The sequence below is a fragment of the Haplochromis burtoni genome, unplaced genomic scaffold, assembly GCF_018398535.1.
Source record: "Haplochromis burtoni strain Fernald_Lab_line unplaced genomic scaffold, NCSU_Asbu1 Contig_37, whole genome shotgun sequence".
NCBI lineage: Eukaryota > Metazoa > Chordata > Actinopteri > Cichliformes > Cichlidae > Haplochromis > Haplochromis burtoni.
In genome coordinates, this window is record NW_024582398.1 from 2362949 (window position 1) to 2380907 (window position 17959).

The 17959-nt window shown below is 40.8% G+C and overlaps 1 protein-coding gene across 1 annotated transcript; it reads right to left on the minus strand.

Annotated features, from left to right (window-relative positions):
- Positions 1 to 12785: 12785 nt before the first annotated feature.
- Positions 12786 to 17951, minus strand: mmp21 (matrix metallopeptidase 21). The gene is made up of 7 exons (XM_005919507.3): positions 17547 to 17951; positions 16506 to 17413; positions 15837 to 15976; positions 15590 to 15731; positions 15199 to 15456; positions 14937 to 15109; positions 12786 to 14497 (listed from the first exon to the last, which is right to left on the minus strand). The coding sequence occupies exons 1-7, from the start codon at positions 17684 to 17686 to the stop codon at positions 14192 to 14194; spliced, it is 2067 nt and encodes a 688-aa protein (XP_005919569.1). The 5' UTR covers positions 17687 to 17951; the 3' UTR covers positions 12786 to 14191.
- Between the last annotated feature and the right edge of the window lie 8 nt (positions 17952 to 17959).

A 17959-nucleotide genomic window follows, 5' to 3' on the forward strand; every position in this document is an offset into this window, starting at 1 on the left:
TTGTTGCAGCATGAATTTTGTGCAAGTTGTGATTTATTGTTTTCAAAAACCCATTCCACGCTCTCCTCGTCTCTCCGTGTATGTGCAGCACCTTTTGTTTACTGCAACTATCATCTCTCCGTCAGTCACGCTAGATTTATGTTATTTTCGGCAAACACAATAAGCTCGAAAGGCAGAGGTAGAGTCGCATGAGAAAGACAAAGCGTTTCTCTTCTTTCATCTGTTCTCCGTCTTTATCTCCACCTCTCGGCATGAAAGAAATTGCTGCCAGCAGGTAACACATTCAATTAATCACCTTATTCTTAGATACAAGTAAAACATGTATTCCTTGATAGCGTAGATACAATTCGATACATCTAGATATTCCGAAAGGCACAATTCTGCATGCAAATTTAAATAAAAAAAAAAAAAAATCAATCTTAAGCTCTTTTTTTCTGCAGAAGATGTGTAGTGCTTTAACAGGCAAGAGAAGCAATTAAAAGCTGGCAGAGGGTTAACTAACACCCAGTGGAGCAAAATCGATGAGCGGGCATCCTGCTTGAACTAATCACAGTACTGAGGTGAAGCCAGCCAGCAGACACGAAAAGTACAGGAAGCAATGACAGGGCTAATGGTTTGGAAAATGCTGCTGATGAATGAGGAGAAAAGGTTGTGACTCTGTCTTTACCCTCGTTTATTTACCTTGCTTCTGGGCGCCATTACATCTTGAATATGATACCAAAGCGTTTTTGGATGACACGGCGTGAAGGATGGTTAGATGCCTGGATAGATGGGTTAACATGCACTTTTGAATGTCAGCTACTTTTTACTTATATGAACCAGTGACACTACTTGCCTTGCAGGTAGTGCTCAAGGAGGCTGGCAGCTGCTTTTGTAGACATTAAGTCCAACCGTCATTTAGACAAAATGTCTCAATACCATTTTCTTGAATGTCTTCTGTGTAAATTACTGCTTACAGCCTGTGAATCACTTTTTTTTTTTCCTTTCACTCATTCCACCGAGTGGCATCATCTATCATTTTGGGAGCAATGAGCAAGCTAATGGAACCTCTCAGCATTAACAAATAGGACCACTGAAGAATGCGCTATTTGCATCAGGTCATTGTTTGATCCATAAAAGAAAGGAAAAATGATGAAGGAGCGGTAAGGGTGGGTGGGTGTGTGTGTATGCGTGCGTGGGGGGTGGAGGGGTGTTTAAAAAAAAGTCTTCGTTCCCTATTGAAGACAGCAGTCTTGGCAAAAGAGTAAACAATGCAGCCCTGCATACAGCTTGGAGACTTTATGGAGCCATCTCCATGGCAACCCCATTTTCTAGTCATATCTTTAATGAAAAGGTAATGAGAGAAACATAACAGTCCCAACTTCATTACCGGAGTAAGATTCAGTAATAAAAACTGAATCAGAGCGTCTGTCATTTGAAGGAGCAACAACAGCAGCAGGAGCAGCAGGCAGCTACCAAAACACACTTTGGTCATCGAGAACGAGGAGACACATGCCTGTTCTGGTCAGCTGCTGATAAGGAGACGGGGGTCTCATTTCAGAGTCATCACGTCTTATTTACCTGCGTTACATTAAAATGAATTTAACTTTTCAAAATGTGTAGAATCTGCCTTTGGCTTTATGGTCACACATAAGTTGCCATAAATTGTGCAAAAAGAAACAAAACACTCCCCCGAACAAAGTAACATTAAAAATGTCATTTTCTTGTACAAAATATGTTTATATTAAAGCAGATTCAATTTCAATAAGAATTACATCTGAATACCAGTTTTAGTCAGAGCCTGTTCACTTCCTGCTGTCCCATTGTGCTGAAAATGTCACAAGTTCAACAGGAAATGATCATGGACGGAACAAGATAGATACATTTTTTTTTTTTTTACGTTTAAGGTAATTGTATTGATGATTAGATGCCAGAACTGAGAGCAAACAATGCCCTTTTGCCTTATGTTTTTCCTGAGTTTCTGAGTGGACTCACGTGTCAATAACATCATCTAGTCCCCATCCCCCTAGCCTTAACGGTATAACTCCAGCCTGAGTTCCTGTTTCTCTGTAGGTAACAAAGCAATCACACACCTCCAGCCCACCTAGATGGGTTGTTAAGCGGCTTGCAGAGGGAGCAACATTGTAGGCAGATGCCTCCTATATGAGATTTTAACAGGATGAGCAGAATTTAGCTGAGCCATCAGCTGTTGTGGGCTGGAATTGAGATCAGCTGATGCACTGGGAATGTGGGCTAAGCTTATTTGTATATTCTGGGTTAAACAGTGGATTTATTTAATTTTTAATTTTTATTTTTTTACAGCTGCTGTTGCTGAAAAAAATAAAGAAACCCAAACAATATATTTGTGGGCTTAAATTAGACTAAAAAACTGAGGAGAATTCACAGGCTGGTGAACAAAACCTCTCATTTCACATAGCTAATGTGAAGAAACGCATGAGTGTACTTTTAAATAAAAAACAAATCTCATGCCACTGTATAAACTGTAAGAACGATTAAACTTAGAAGGTAAAAACATAAAAATCAACGTATATATGAAATAAAAAACCCTTTTTTATATTTCAGATCACATTTCTCTTTCATACATTGCTAAATCTTCATCAAATGCATGGCTGCATATGAAGCAGTGTAAAAAATGCATTTTATGAGGGCAATGTGTCTTAGTACTCCTTACACTCTCATTACATACATATTTGACAGAAAGGATATTACACACGAGTGAGTGGAGGCGTGGAGTCGGGGGTGGATCAAATCCTCTTGGACAGTCTTTGCATTTTTACACCAGTCTGGGGATCGCCTCTTTGCATTTTACCGAAAAGCTCTGCATTCGTTTTGTTTGTTTAATTGGATACGACCTCTGGAAAGGGGTCGCCCTCCAGAAAATGAGATGTGGTCCCCTTTTGAAAACCCTGTGAGGTAAATATGCGTCACATTTGAAACCATGTCTCACTGCAGCAGTTTACCTTGTCGTCCTCTCCTCATTATCACAGTAACCTTGTGATCTGGCCAATTTTTCAGTCGTAATGATGCATGATATTCTGAAAGTAATTTTAATCGGGACCGGGGAGATCCAGCTGCCAGGTATCAAAGTCTTTGGCTGCCTTCAGCAATGCACTCGAGCCATGCGAAGTCCACCAGTAGCCATCCTTTCTCACCTTCCTCCCCCCACAGCCCTCAGACATCTTCCATGCATAATTAGGTAGAGTCCTGTGAGAATAGCGAACATTTTTTTTTTAACCAAGAGGAGGATTTTAAAGAAGCACAGTGTAATGTATTATTGTTTCAACAAGCAGTGGTCCCTGTTGGAGCCAGATACTAAGACAGCCCTGACAGATCCCTGACATAAAATCACCCAGATTTGGCATTTTGTCAAGCACTGATGCGATGTATTCCTACCATGCTGCAATTTAAATTTAACAATCTCTTCTTGAGTGCAAGCAAATGCTAACTGGGGGTTATACTGGAGTCAGCTGAATGATAAGTCGTTGGTATAATAAGAATAATGATTAGAATGACTACAGTCCAGATCTCCTATGAATACGTTTAAGGATAATTGCGCACAGTAACTGGACTACTGTGTTTACAAATGCACAATGACGCCAGAGACAGGACAGTCCGGGAAGAAAGAGTCTACAGAGCAGCAGAGGGATCCGTTTGCATGAATACATTCTTTCCTCATTGTCCTCTCAGACAGGAGGATCATTACTGGCTGGACACATGCTCTGGCAGCAACAGCCTTCATTATGATGCAGCAGTTGACACAGGTTTAACAAAGAGAAATTTGTCTAGCATTTATTTATCTGGAAGAGCAGAGTCTGGCACAATAATGCTGGCAATGGTTATACCAGGCTAAGGTGGATAGACACTCAAGTAAGTTGGCAGTGGCTCACAGTGCTGCAGCCTCCCCTTCCCCTTCTCTCTACCATATCGCCCTCTCACACTTCCCTCAGGTGCAATGCTTTCTCCACCTCGCACATCAAAGAGAAGGCAACAGAGTGAAAGGCTAAGGCGCAGCGTGGCACACAGTTCATCTTCTGTTGCATCCCGTTTTCGTTATTCATTTCTAAATTTGGATTTTTCTTGATAGATTAAAAATATTGGTTTTTGTCCAAAATTTCATCCGCAGCAAGATTTATTTAATTTTTTTTATATCATTAATGATTGAAGGCAGAGAACTTTTTCCTGGTAAAAGTCTACACTGAAGAAAAGCAGAATTGACCTTCTCATCTGTGGGGAAGGTGTGGTTATTAAGTACTGAGTTTTTGAGGTCTATCTTCTTCCTTCCAAGCTTTGCTGGAAGAAGAGGGTGGAGTGTTTGGCTCGTCCTTGACCTCCCCGTGAACCAAATCCACCAGGAGTCTGTTGCTGAGGAGATTAAAATCAAGCAACAATGAGGCACTGCAGGAGCAAAAAAAAAGAAGAAAAAGGGGCCAGTGCTTCCTATATGTGGCACCAATCTGAAGCTGTGGTGTTTTAACCTTTTTTGCTTGTAAAAAGCCAAATCTCTGCTTCTGCTATGACAAGTTCGGTTTCCTGTCGGAGCAACAAAAAGGTCAGCTCCCCCCATTTTTTATTTATTTACGGAGACCCAGGAGGAGATAAGAGATACGTGTGCTCTGTATGTCTTTGAGGCATCATCGCAGTGAACTGTGGTATCTGTCGAACATCCAGGGAGTGCTGTGAGTGCTGCACCGTCGTCTTATTACAGACAGCAGGTGCAGATGGTTAAAGGCAGGTGCTCTGAGAAAAAAAAAAGAAAAGAAAAACAAGAAGAAGGGGGGAAAAAAGAACAAGCACCTGGTCCCTCTGTTGTAGCAGTCTGGGGCTGCTCTCACTATGATTAGCTTTGTTTCTCCAACAGAGCGCAGCAAGGAACAAGACCTACAACTTCATTAGGGCGGAGCACAGCAGCCCTTCTTTTGCTTTTGTCCTACACTTGACTGCTCTAAGTTAGGATAGTGTGTCGGAGAAGATCAGCTTTTTATTATGCGCCACAGCTCTATCACAGGCATCATACCTCTTGACAAGAAAAGAGCTACAATCTGATGCATGTTCGATGCTCTGACTCACAATGAGCGTGCACCGATAAAACCCTTTTCTGATTTTAAAAAACACCCGTGCGGAAAGAGAGAGACAAAGCCCTCAGAGCTGACCCGACAAGCAGATCGCTCCTGCAGGAGTTTGGCTGGGATTCAGTGTATGATTCTGACCCTCTACTGACTTTGTTGCCATTACAGGTGGCGAGACTCAAAGCAATGCCCAGGAAAATCTCTATAATTACAGACTCAGGATACTGTAGTGTATCTTCAAGGACGAGCAGAGGAAATGATTGCCGTACAGTGTTTGTATTGTCAGAGTTTGTATGCCCGCAGATTTGCTTTATTCATGGCCTCACTTCATCTGCCAGCCAACCATTTAATAATTGAAGGAATTATCAGGCCAGTGGATCCAAAGCCCCTCAGAAATGTGTCATGCCCCTGAGCAAAGCCTGCAGAAAAGGGGAGGAAAAAAGGAGAAAGAGGGGCCTTTTAATTCAGTACTCTGTGTGTACAACTACGCATGACAAAACCCTGCAATGTTCCACCTACATACAAAGACACATGCACACAAAGTTAAAAGACAGAGGTTGATGATGCCACAAATGGCAAGCTTTGACTGGCAGAATATCAATACCTCATAACAGCGGGAGCCCATGCATGTCAGATAAATTTATGATTCCCTCCAAATGCTGCTCTCCTATTTTCCTCTGCATCAAAATGGGTGTTTTTGATGTAGCTAGATTTCACCATGCAGTTTGGCTAGTGTCCCTCATACAAAGAATGTGACTGACGCAACATTAATCTCCAAACAAAGACACTGGCACAACTACTCCACACAATTTCAGGGCTATGAGGTGGCAACGTCAGTCTCGATTTCTCACTGCTCCTTCACAAGCTGCTCCACTTTCTCCGAATTCTCATTTAGATCAAACAAAACACTCCAGAAAGGAGGTGAAATGGTACCGTTTAAATCCGTGACACACATGCACACAGGGGACCTCCTTCTCATTTTCTAAACAGAGTCGTGGCAAGAACTTTTAAATTTGCCATAATAAGGTGTGACCTACATGAGAGTGAGCCAAAGCCCAAACTCCAGCTCCCAGCAAGATTCCCGTCTACTGAGTATTCCAAAATGTAATGCATGAACATTAAGGAGGAGAGCGCTTCTCCTCTAAGACATAATTCTCTCATGGTTGACACACGACACTTCCTGGAGCATAGGTTAGAATATACACCGCATCCTTCAAGGCGAAAAGCATGCAATATTTATTTTATTGATGCACTGTTTGGTACATTAAAAACACGTTACCGACACCAGCCAGAGGTTGTAACATAATATAATCTCTTTGACAGTGACATATGAAATACACCCCTTAGCTGACATTCATGAATAATGGCAGCTGTTTGGAAAAACTCTGAGGTTTATTTTCAAATAGGTTTCAGTTGCAATGCTGCAAAACAGCTATCCTGCTGTTTGGGTTTAGTGAGTAGGTGCTAGGAAATGCATCTTTTATATATTGTATGAGCGCAGGACATTTTAACATGTGTTTAACAAAAAGAACAGGAAGTAAGGGAGGAAGGAAGGAAGGATGGAAGGAGAAGATTTTGAGATAATGACTTGACTACACATTTACTGACAAATTAAAAACTAGAGACTTAACATTGCAGAGATATTTCATCATGTGCAAGGTGCTTTGTGTTATTTTTATGGCAGAGCTCCCTCAGAATAGAATCTCTGGGTTAAAGTGGCAGTCGTTCACTCTTTCCAGCATCTGTGTGAAGGGGTAGTCTATTCTGCGTGGACTAGGGGCCTCGTTAAGGGTGGCAAGCCCAGGGAGTGCTCCTGAGGCAGCTGAAAGAGAGCCGAAGCACTACCAAGAGAGAGAGTAAGAGAGTAAGAGAGTAAGAACATACCAGCCCTTTGCTCACATAGCTGCCGATAATTTTCTAGCTCCAAACCATAATCCTGTAAAGGTTACAATAACACTGGACTCAGCAGATAACTTGTGACATCTGAAAGTGTTCCTTTGGCAACATTGTAACAACGCAGATCGAAAGTTACAAGAAACCGGTCGGTGAGATTATCAGAAAAAATACCTGTTTTACAAGAGACATTTTTCAGTTATCAGGGTAAGATAGAGAAGAACTGCTCAAGTATCCTTAAGGGTGAGTGACAGTGAACCAGCATCCTCAATGCTGGGTACTAAAAACTGAAGCATCCATCCATTCACTTCTACTAACCAATTTAGTGTCAAGGTTGGCCTGGAGCCTATCCCAGAGGTCATAGGGCAAGAGGCAGGGTACACCCTGGACAACTTGTTAGGGTGTACCCCAGTAGGGTGTTAGCTAACTCAGACACAGGGACAACCTTTCATGCTTAGAGTTACAGTCAATTTAGAATCACTAGCTAATCTAACATACACATCTTTGGACTGTGGGAAGTCAGAGAATCCAGAGAAAACCTATCCAAACACAAGGAGAATGTGACAAGTCAATGCAGAAAGGCCCCAGCGAGCTAGTGGATGTGAACTCTTAGTAGATGATGATCATGAGGTAGGGCTGGGTTGGAAAGTGGCATGCAGATGTATAGCAATTGCAGGGAGTTGCTATAACTCAGCGGTCCCCAACCCACGGACAATATTTTAGGCCCGACAATATTTTCACGGACCGGCCTTTAAGGTGTCGCGGATAAATACAACAAAATAAAACTAGTACCGGTACCGAAAAAAAGAAGATTTATTCATAATAGACGTGAAAAGACCCAGGAAAACCGAGTAAACGATAAAAACGATAACAAAATAACGCTGAAAACCGATAAAAACCCTGAAAACCATACATTTCACACCTGAGCCTCAACTCTCGCGGCCTGGTACCAAACGACTCCCGGACCCGAGGCCCGGGGGTTGGGGACCGCTGCTATAACTTAAAACATCTATCCAGTGAACCATCAGCCTGGGTGGGCCAGGTAGCAGGAACTGCAACTCAGCTTAACTTCTGTGTACGTCTACAATGATATGAGTGACTTTTTAGTCACCCCATTTAATGTTTTCCAACCTAATTTTAAGCTGAAAGTGAAACCTGGACACAAAAACAGGACTGGCATGTAACACAAAGTGTAGCAACCTTGTCCCCCTGTTAAATTCAAACCCAGCCATCATTCCCCCTCCCCTGAGTTCCACCCCATCTGTTCCTCTGGTAGAAAAGTGAGGCAAGAGGGGGAAGGAGGAGAAATAGGGGTTGGGGAAGTGAGGTGAGGATAAAATCAGGATTCGATCTTCAGATAGAGGAGGTACAGATGATGGTTAAAAGGTGGTGGGTGTTTTGCATGTGAAAGGAGCAACAGAGTGAGTGAGGAGGAAAGCCAAAATCCAGTTGTCAACCACTTGACAAATTGCTTGTTTGGTTCTTCTGAATGTGCAAGTAGTCTTATAAGCAGATGTGGCTGTAAAATGACTGGAGACAATTTTGTTGACAGGTTGTAACAACATCACACCATATTTTGTGTGAATGTGTGAAGCTGGAACTTGTGATCGCTGTAAAATGAGGACGTTTGAAACCGAATAAAAGAACTCTGCTGCCGCTGATGTAGCTATCAAAAGGCTTTCGGTAACAGCAACAGTGCATAACTCCTTTCGGACTAATTAAACGTCTGGTTTCTGCAAAGGTTTAACTTATCAAGTGTACCAAGCAATGTTAGTTTAATTTCAAGAAACAGTGTCTTCTTACATTTGATCACCCACACTGCGATTCTACAAATGTTAGTTTTCAGAGAAACTACTTTGCGCTGAATAAATACTTCCAGTACAAAAAAATCAGCACAGCGAGATTTTTTTCCTCCTTTAAAGTGCATCTTGAATATACAATAAAACACAAAGATAGCTCAAGCATTAGGTGTTCTTATCTGCCTCTAGCCCAGTATTCAGACTGCTTTACGTTTCTTATTTCCTCCCTTTGTTTGTCTGCCATGGCACGCACAACTCCTGTCACTTTCCCAGGCTTGTAAATGAAAGTGGTGGCCTGGTAGTCACTTCTGTGCGGCCATGCATAAGAGAACCTCCTCCCTCCCCCCTTGACCTGCAGTTGCCACTCAGACTGACATGTCTTGTTTTGTCTCCAAAATTCCTCCTTAGCCAAAGGTCAAGGTTCAGTTTGCAGCGGGTGGGAGATTCCCCTGCCACATATGGAAGCAAATTAGCGAACTGACTGGATTTGTTGGGAAGGTTGCTTGTGGTATGACAAACATATCCTCCTCCACACTCACAGTATTTGTTTATCAGGTATTTAGTCAATACCTAAATTCTGCATTATGCATGAGGCTACACAATACTTAATTACACTTGCATGATTTGGATTCCTCATTCAAATTAGGCTGTTTGATACATGGGGTATTCTCTAGAGAAGATATGTAATTACTGTACTATTTCTATTTGGCATAGAAACTCCTGCTTGCATCTATAAACAAGAAGAAATGTGAAGGCAAAGATACTTGTTCTGCCATCTAAAAATATGGTTTTAGTCCACACTTACACAGTTTTCAATCACACAAATGGAGTTTCTTCTTCTCCACAGTATAATGAGAGCATGAAGGCTTGGGTTTATGAATTCAAAATCCTATTTACCTTTCTACTACATTAAAGATCCTTAGCGAGGAGCACTTTGCGCCAAACTATTTGATGATAAAACCTTTGAAATAATGATTTAAATTTGAAATTGAGAAGCAGTCGCAAAGGATTCAGTCAGTATTTTTCCCTTTTGAGCCAAACTTCTTCATCTGGGGGCAAGAAGAGAAGCAGAAAGGATGGACGGGAGGAAGAGAGACGTGTACGAGGACATCTGTGTGTGTATGAGTTTGTACGTTTTAATTGTAATGGGGGTGTACATGTGTATGCATTTGCAAACTCAATGTTTGTGAGCATCGCCGTGCATTCCTGTGTGTAGTTTGTCTCTTGCCGAGTGCTTGATTTTTTTGAACCACTGTAAACACACCAGAGCCTTGTTAACGATGCCACTCAGAGTTAATGCTCAAAACAACTTTCAACTGAAAATCCGCTTTTCAGGAAAGTCTGAATTCCACGCTTATTACTGCAGAATAAATGCTGATCCGCACTCCACCTCAACGTGGCGTCGGAAATCTTTGGCAGAAACTACAAATTCCCTTTTTAAACATAGCACAGAGTGTGTGTACACCAGGTAAACTGTATTTCCATAAACTGTCATTTTAGGATGCACTCTCGCCCCACGCACGTCAAAATTTCCACGGTAGGTTGCTGACAAGGGGTGGGGGGGACATTTGCAGTACGTGGAATAAATCCTATGTTTTCTTTTTCTGCTGTTAAAATATATCTGACATATTCAAGGAGTGAAAGAAATGCAACAGAGACATGCATCCGCTACCAGTAAAACCCACAAAGATGCCTCAAAAAACTTCATATGGATGCTGACAACAGTGCACTGTGTGTTGAGGTTGCCCTCTGCTGGGCTCTCTTTTGCAACTTTGGAAGATAAGTTTAACTGCTTCAATGCACAATGTAATGTTACTAGATTAACATTTTAACAGAGCATTTACACCAGACTTCACTTCATAGAGGGAGGTGCTAAGCTATAGGCTGCCGAAGGTGCAGAACAGTTTGACAAAGATTAAATGCTGGCGTAGATGCATAAGTAATTGGAAGGATGGGAATGTAAATACCTCAGAGCAAATTTATTATTATCAGGAGACTGACTTCTTGCTCTTATTGCATTTGCTGTTTAGAATAAGAAGAAATAATAGCTTCATATTTTACTCTGAAAGTTGTTGTGTTTTTTTTTTTAAATATTTGCATGTTAATAGCTGTAAAAAACCTATTCAAACTACCATAAGAGCCCTCAATCAATCATAGCAGCGTACTTATGATAAGGAGCACAATTCCACTTTTGTATGTATCCTGTGGAGCGTCGCCTTGACTTTGAGAACAGATTAATAAAAGAAAACCTGCCCGGAAATGAATAGGTGTGGAGCCTTTGCACATTGCATTGCCTTTGTCTTTGATTTGATTGTTGTTACACAATGCTTGAGCTATTTGATGTCAAGACATCGGGAAATTCGAAGATTTGATCACAAGTAAAATCAGTGAAGAAAACTAGCATAAAAATGATTGCCTATGATTTTCTGATGATTGTCTTATTACAGATTTGCTATGTGAAAAGTGACTCCGGAAATCTCCCTTTGTGTCGGATAATTGGTTTAAACAGTGTTTAGACCTTTTGATTAAGTAAGAATTATTATCATACTTAAGCAGCTTAACTGTTGTGCACCGCTTAAAAGTCCCCAAATTATATTTATAATATACAATTGAGGTTTTTTTTTTCCAGATTAATACAACCTAAATTATTTTGGATCAATGGATCATAGTTACTGGTAAATAAAGAATCACTGATGTGCATTTATCTATTTCATATTTCAGCTGTTTTCAGTTTTAATTCCTGAGATGTTGCTTGATAGATTAATTGATAATAATATGATTAATCTGCAACATAATAAGAAATACAAGTTTTCAAATAAATATTAATAGTAGAATAAATAGATTAAGGAGATTAAACGTTTACTTCAGCAAAATACTCAGTTAGTACTGAGCTATCATCCAAAGGTATTAGGTACTGTAAGGTTAAGCAGATAAGACTAAAGGGCATAGATCCCAAAGAAGGCACAAAGCGCGCACACAACAGAAGGTAAACAGACACTCTGACAAAGGATTGAAGGGAAGGGCAGGGCTATGAATACACTTAAGGGTAATAAGGGAGAATGGAAACAGCTGGGGAAGAAGAGGCAGGTGAAGTAAATCCATAAATAATGATACAGGATGTAAAACAGAAGGTAAGACACACAAAACAGGGAAACTCAAAAGGTAAAATGAAACTGCATTTCAAAAGTAAGAATAAAGAAGCTTAAACTTACCCCCCTCCCCCCCAATGGAAAACAAACAAACAAAAAACCCATAAGAAAATACTATACAAAAGCTCAAAAGGTCCATGACGCAGCAGCTTGTTGAACTAATCCCTTGACAAATGCAAAAACACATAATTGTATGATCCTCATTTGAAATAACACCAGAAATCATTTATTTCCATGTTTTAAGAAAAAAAATCCCTTGGAGACATATAAATAAGGCAACAGTATTCAAAGTTATTTTTATGTCTTGGAAGAGTTTGGGGATTTTCGGTATATGGATGTGCTGCGGGAGTTTCATCCCATTCTCCAGTTTCTAAAGTGCCTCCCATGTGAATTGCAACGACACAGGTTTTTGTATTTCTCTGGGGCTGCTGCAGCTTCATCAGCATGACTGATCTCATTTATCATAGTCGCATTCAAAGAGGCCCGAGGTGTAGGGAAGGGAGTTTCAACGGCAGTACCATCAGTGCAAAAGCACAGATCAGTGAGCTGCTGGGGACCATATGAATGCATGAATAACAGTTTGTATTTAGGATTTTGCTGCATGTGAAATTCCAGGATGGAGGAGGTGTATGGTGCCTCATAATGGGATAAACAAACAGATCAAATGGCTGCACTGCACTGCATCATCTTATGTACTGAATTCAACATTCCTGTGTCCATATTTTATGCTGAGATTTGCAGAATAAAAGCTGATTTTATTCAAACAACAATACCCTGGGTATATGTAAGTGATTTCTCTTGATTGTTAATATTACAATATAGTAATAGAATTAAATCTCTTTAATCTTACAAGAAAAAACAAAACATTATCTCAAAAAACAAGCAGAGGTATGAGCAGACAGAGAAGCTCCTTCTATAGCTGTGTGAGTACACTCATCATCCCATGATAACCCTCTATGTAGCTCCACTTACCGCAACATTTTGTTCCTTTGCTTGTAATTGATTTCTACTTTAATTTATTAATATAGCCTATAGAGCGCCTGCAGCACAATGCTAGTTATCTGGGGCCCACCAGGAGCCTAATCTCTTAAGATGAGCTGAATTAATAAGCGTCTTCAAGTAACATATTGATTACAGAATCAATGCCTGTTTCTTTGCATCATGCTCAAATCATTATTATAAAATATAACAGTATTGTGGCACCTTGTTCAATCGTTTTACTTCAGTGCGCATTTCAAAAGGCTCTCTTTTGATTGATAGTGTGTCTTACATAATGAGAGGGCATTCAAAAATACGATGTCTTGATAGTTGTTTTCCACCACCTCCAGGTTGTTATTGATAGGGGTTATCTGATTCCCTCAGCCAAAAAACCCTATTGTAGTGGAAGAGTTGCTCTTAACTTTTAAGGGTTTTTAATAAAGATGAAGTTTCATGGCTTCCAGGTCACTTCTTTCGTTCTTTCTTTCATGCCTACAGGCAGATGTGGATTTCTACAAGTATAATTTACAGGAATTGAGAGTTTCGTGCAAATATAGAATTATCAAATCATCCAGTCGTGCCAATAGGGACTAGTACTGTATATCTACACCTCGATCATCAATCTAAGTTGAGAGAATAATGTTGTATCCCTTCCAGGCACATACTGTACCAAAAAGAAACAATCCGAGGATACAAATCTGATGTCTTTTTTTTCTTCAATATTGTTACGTCAAAGGAAAGATGCTTTCAATCTGTAATTTTACCCAGAAACCAGCTCTTCCACTTTGAGCAAAATTCTATTTTTATACACTCATAATACCACAAATCTTCTTAGAGGTTTTCTTAAGATTACATGTGACATAAGAAGTCACTTCACAGTACGCACAAGCCTGTTTTAATGTTATTTTGCACATTTGCCATTTGAAAGCATTTTCCTACACAGTGCACTTACAGTAAGCACATCAAATATCATTTTGAGCAGCTCAGCAAAACATTTATTGGCTTTATCTACATTATACATACATGTATTCTCTGAATATCTTAATAATAGGAAGTCCTTTAGGATTGTTTTTGTGGCAGAATGCATTCAGCACTGCTCCGAAAAAGAGAAAAGGAATGAAAAAGCAGCTGTTACATATATAAATAACACACCTCGGTGAAAATTAGCCAACAAAATTCAAAATTGTTGTTGTCTCCTAGAAATTAGTCAGTTATTGCAGCTTGACAATATGTGTACATAAAACGAAATCAGTAGATCACATATGCAAACTTTAGCAAGCTCTATCACATCTCTGCTGCAACACTCTCAGCGGGTTAGTTTGAGTGCAGTGGGATGAACATTGCAGATATCAAACCAATGCTGATCCACCTCCTTATGTGGCAGCAGGCCATTTCGTGGCAGAAAGGGCCGTCGCCAGCGATCACGACTGCCCACTACTTGCCAGAAGCGTATGCCCTTGAGTAGAAAGATGGCATTGTGAGTGTAGGAGAAGTAGGCAGCGTCAATGTTGCCATCTGGATGGTCTGTGTTCACCACAGGAGGGAAAACATCTCTGATGTTTTTTGGGAACCCTCTTGCCAAGTTGTTGGCTTCCATGCTGAATGCATACACCTGTTCAAAGAGATAATTGCTCTTTTTTTTGTTATGCAGAAATCAATTCAATTATACAATGCAAACAATTCACAGAGGAACTTTAGTGCATTTGTTTGCTTGAAGACATTCCCTCATAATCCTAAGAAACAATTAATTAGCTTGGGTTTTCTCCAGGACTCTGCTTTTTATATCTGCATGTTCTGCTAATCGGTATTGCTAGATTGCAAACCACAGATGGAAACAGTTTGATTAATGACCATTAAGCCTAAGCCACATTTTAAGTCTAAATAATGTATAATGTATAATGGTCTGTGTGTTTTAATATCGAACCACATCATTCCAACTTGTCATTTAAGCACTTCATGAATATTTCCTAATTTACTTTCTTACTGAACCTCATGTCTTTGCTCTTGTATCAGTGTAATAATATCTGACAGCCAGGTAATATTGCACTTACAAGATTGTTTTTAAAGAAGTAGATGTGGGAGTCCCTCCTGTCATAAAAGGCTGTGTCAATAGGACTTGGCACCCCTGGGAATCCTTCAGAGATTAACCTCGGATAATGGTGGCCTTCAGAGTCTTGTCCAAACACCTGGTCGTTCTCACTATCATACCTCCAGAACTGAGTACCTGTAGATAAATAAGTTAATTACATTTTCACCAAGTATTCATTCGTTCACTAACTCTTTTCAAACAGTATAACTCTCCACTTAGTGTACCTCTGAAGAAATATACAGCATCTCTTCTCCTGGACCAGACATGGACATGTGCATCTACTCCATCCATTGGGATCCCATGCCAGCCAGTTTGCAGCGGAACTGGATCACCATAACGCGTTCTATTATTTCTGTTCTCGTACAGCCAGTACCAGCCATCTCTCATGAAATAGGTGTTAAAGCGGATCACCACCTCCCCATAGGGTGTCTTCTCCTTTCTGATCCAATCAAACACCGTGTTGAATCGACCTTTACAGCCTCCTGGTGTCAAATGCAAGCACAACAGGTGGGGCAAAAAAAAGGATTTGCGTCAGACAATTAGGGCAAAAATACAGCAAAGTGCATTTCTCTAAGAGTGTATAAGTAACCACTAGATGGTGCTGTAACCATGTACCATAGAGTTGCTGTATAGCTTTTCTGTCCATCCAGTCCATTTCAAAGCTGGACTCCTGCGGTAGATAGCTGGGCTGCATTATGGATCCGAGTCTATATATGTGAGGTAGACCCAAAACATGGCCAATCTCATGAACTGCTACCTGAACGGGTTTAATATTTTTAAGGCGTTGTTAGAGCAATGCGTTGTTAATCACTGGAATTATTTAAATCTGGCAGTTCCTTTGATCGTGCAGTAATATAATTACTTTGAGAAGGCTGATTCCACTGCCAACATTGGGAGTTGTGAAGTGCTCATCATCATCAAAGTGTATATCACCCAGGAACCAAGCATGGGCAAATTCTTGACCAGTGCCATCGAACTTCTGATTACATCCCAGATGCCTTCCTATGAAAGAATTTCACAACGATGCAATATGTTATTTAGCACAAAAAAGAGGTACAGTGGAAACATTAATGATCCTCTTCAGACATACATACACACGACCCTAAGAAGGGCCAGTCTAAGAAGACTGGTGGTGGTTTACTTAGTTTTTGTGTTTAATGAGCCTCATTAACAGATGTTTTATTAGTCTTAAACATATATGTGGCCAAGGAGATAACATCCTTTAACTTTTTTATCCTGAAATGAGAAATTAACCTTCACAGACTAGTGATGTGAAAGATCAAATCTAAACATTCCACATTTTATTCAGAAAAATAGTGATTTACATATCCACCTAACAAGTGAAAGATCCCCAGTGTCATCTCAGGAGAAGACACAAATCCTTTTGGGGTTGTGTCAGGAAGGGCATCTGGCATAAATCTCTGCCAAACCAGACATGCGGAGCTACCTGCTGTGGCCCCTGTGAATAAAGGAGCAGCCAAAAGTAGCTTTCATGCTGCAATGAAGTTCATAAACATTGACTAAAACCCACCTGTACCAAATCCCAGCCTGATGTCAACATCCTCCAATGGGGCATGTGTATCCTCCACAAATTCCAGTGGCGACACTTCACTCCACATCCTGAAAGCCAGTCTGAAGATGTATCTCTGGTCGTCAATAGTCAGCTGGCTGCTGTAGCCTTCTCCTATCAGCCGCCAGTTTAACACCTTCTTGGAAAAAGCCATGTGGCCAGTTGGAGTCAAATCTCTCTTCCGCCTGCTTTTGGATATGAGACTTGCGAGAGGTTCCTTCTTGCGTCTCACTGCTTCACTCGGATGCGCGTTCGCACTGATATTTCCCGTTTGGCTGCCCGGTCTGCTGTCGTGCGAGCTGTTTAGGGAAGTGATCTTTAAAAGCTCCGTTGTATAATTCATGCTGGTGTCATTGGAAATGGCTGTGAACACACCGTCTGTATCATTAAAATTTAATATGTCGTCTTCAGAGAAATTTGCAGTACCTAAAGAAGTGCCACTGATTATGTCACTTGCTGTGTTGTTCCTGTTGGTCTCAGTAAAACTGTCAGTGGTACTGTTTTCAAAATCAAAGTCACCACTGCTCTGAGGTGCTGTAGTGATGACAGGGATGGTCAGACCAGTCTCTTTATCAGGGACTCCACACCTTGGTTTGTTCATTGCTAACTTGGTGGCCTCATCAAACACCCCTGTAACAGGCAGACCTGAAACCCTCTGAAACTCTTTAAGTGCTGAAATAAAGGCTTGGTTCTCATTTTGACGGTTATAGCCCTGCTGACCACCAGCTCGATGAGCAGCCCTCGAGTAAGACGCTGAGGTTCCCTCCTGGATTGTGGCTTGAAGATCGTCGAGGAAGTCACCACTGAAAGAGGTGTCTGAATCCTCAAACCGAACCTCCTCCCAGTTAACTGGCTTGATGAATCCATATCTAGAGAGAAATAACTAAAACAAGACACGGGTTACATTAGACAAATCCTGTGTCTGGTTAAATGGATGCTGACGTTTGAGAAACACAGGAAGTCAAACAAGAAGAACAAAAACAATATACCTCAGCTGTGTACTTGTCTGTTATAGCCTGAGCTTTGTGAGAATTAAGTGTCTGCGTATCAGAATGATCCCGATTATGGAAAAGTTTCTCTGCATCAGTTGTGCTAATGTTGGTCAAAAAGAACATAAATATCAGCTGGATTAAATTCAGCATCGTGGCCTTTAGCGGTGTACTCCTGGGTCTATATGCAAGATGAGATGATGACGAGTGAGGAGCAACGCTGCTTTATAAGCAAATCCTTTGCTTCTCCACACCCCTCAGAGGTGTGACTCTACAGATGTAACCTGCTTTCTTCACCTCTGCGTGAAAAGTAAACTTTTACAATCTACAACTGCTCAATTTGACTCTTTCTCTGTGGTTATGTTATACAAGCTTCAGTGGTTTTAAATGGACTGCAGCTGATCCGTGGAAAGATGTTAAAACCTT

What these genes read in the sequence shown, in the direction of transcription:
- mmp21 (XM_005919507.3), bottom strand. Translation starts at nt 17,686, where the DNA reads ATGCTGAATTTAATCCAGCTGATATTTATGTTCTTTTTGACCAACATT. An exon ending in CAGGCTGGGATTTGGTACAG is followed by an intron (nt 15,977 to 16,505) that starts GTGGGTTTTAGT and finishes ATTCTTTCATAG; the next exon opens with GAAGGCATCTGGGATGTAAT. An exon ending in TGCTGTATATTTCTTCAGAG is followed by an intron (nt 15,110 to 15,198) that starts GTACACTAAGTG and finishes ATTTATCTACAG; the next exon opens with GTACTCAGTTCTGGAGGTAT.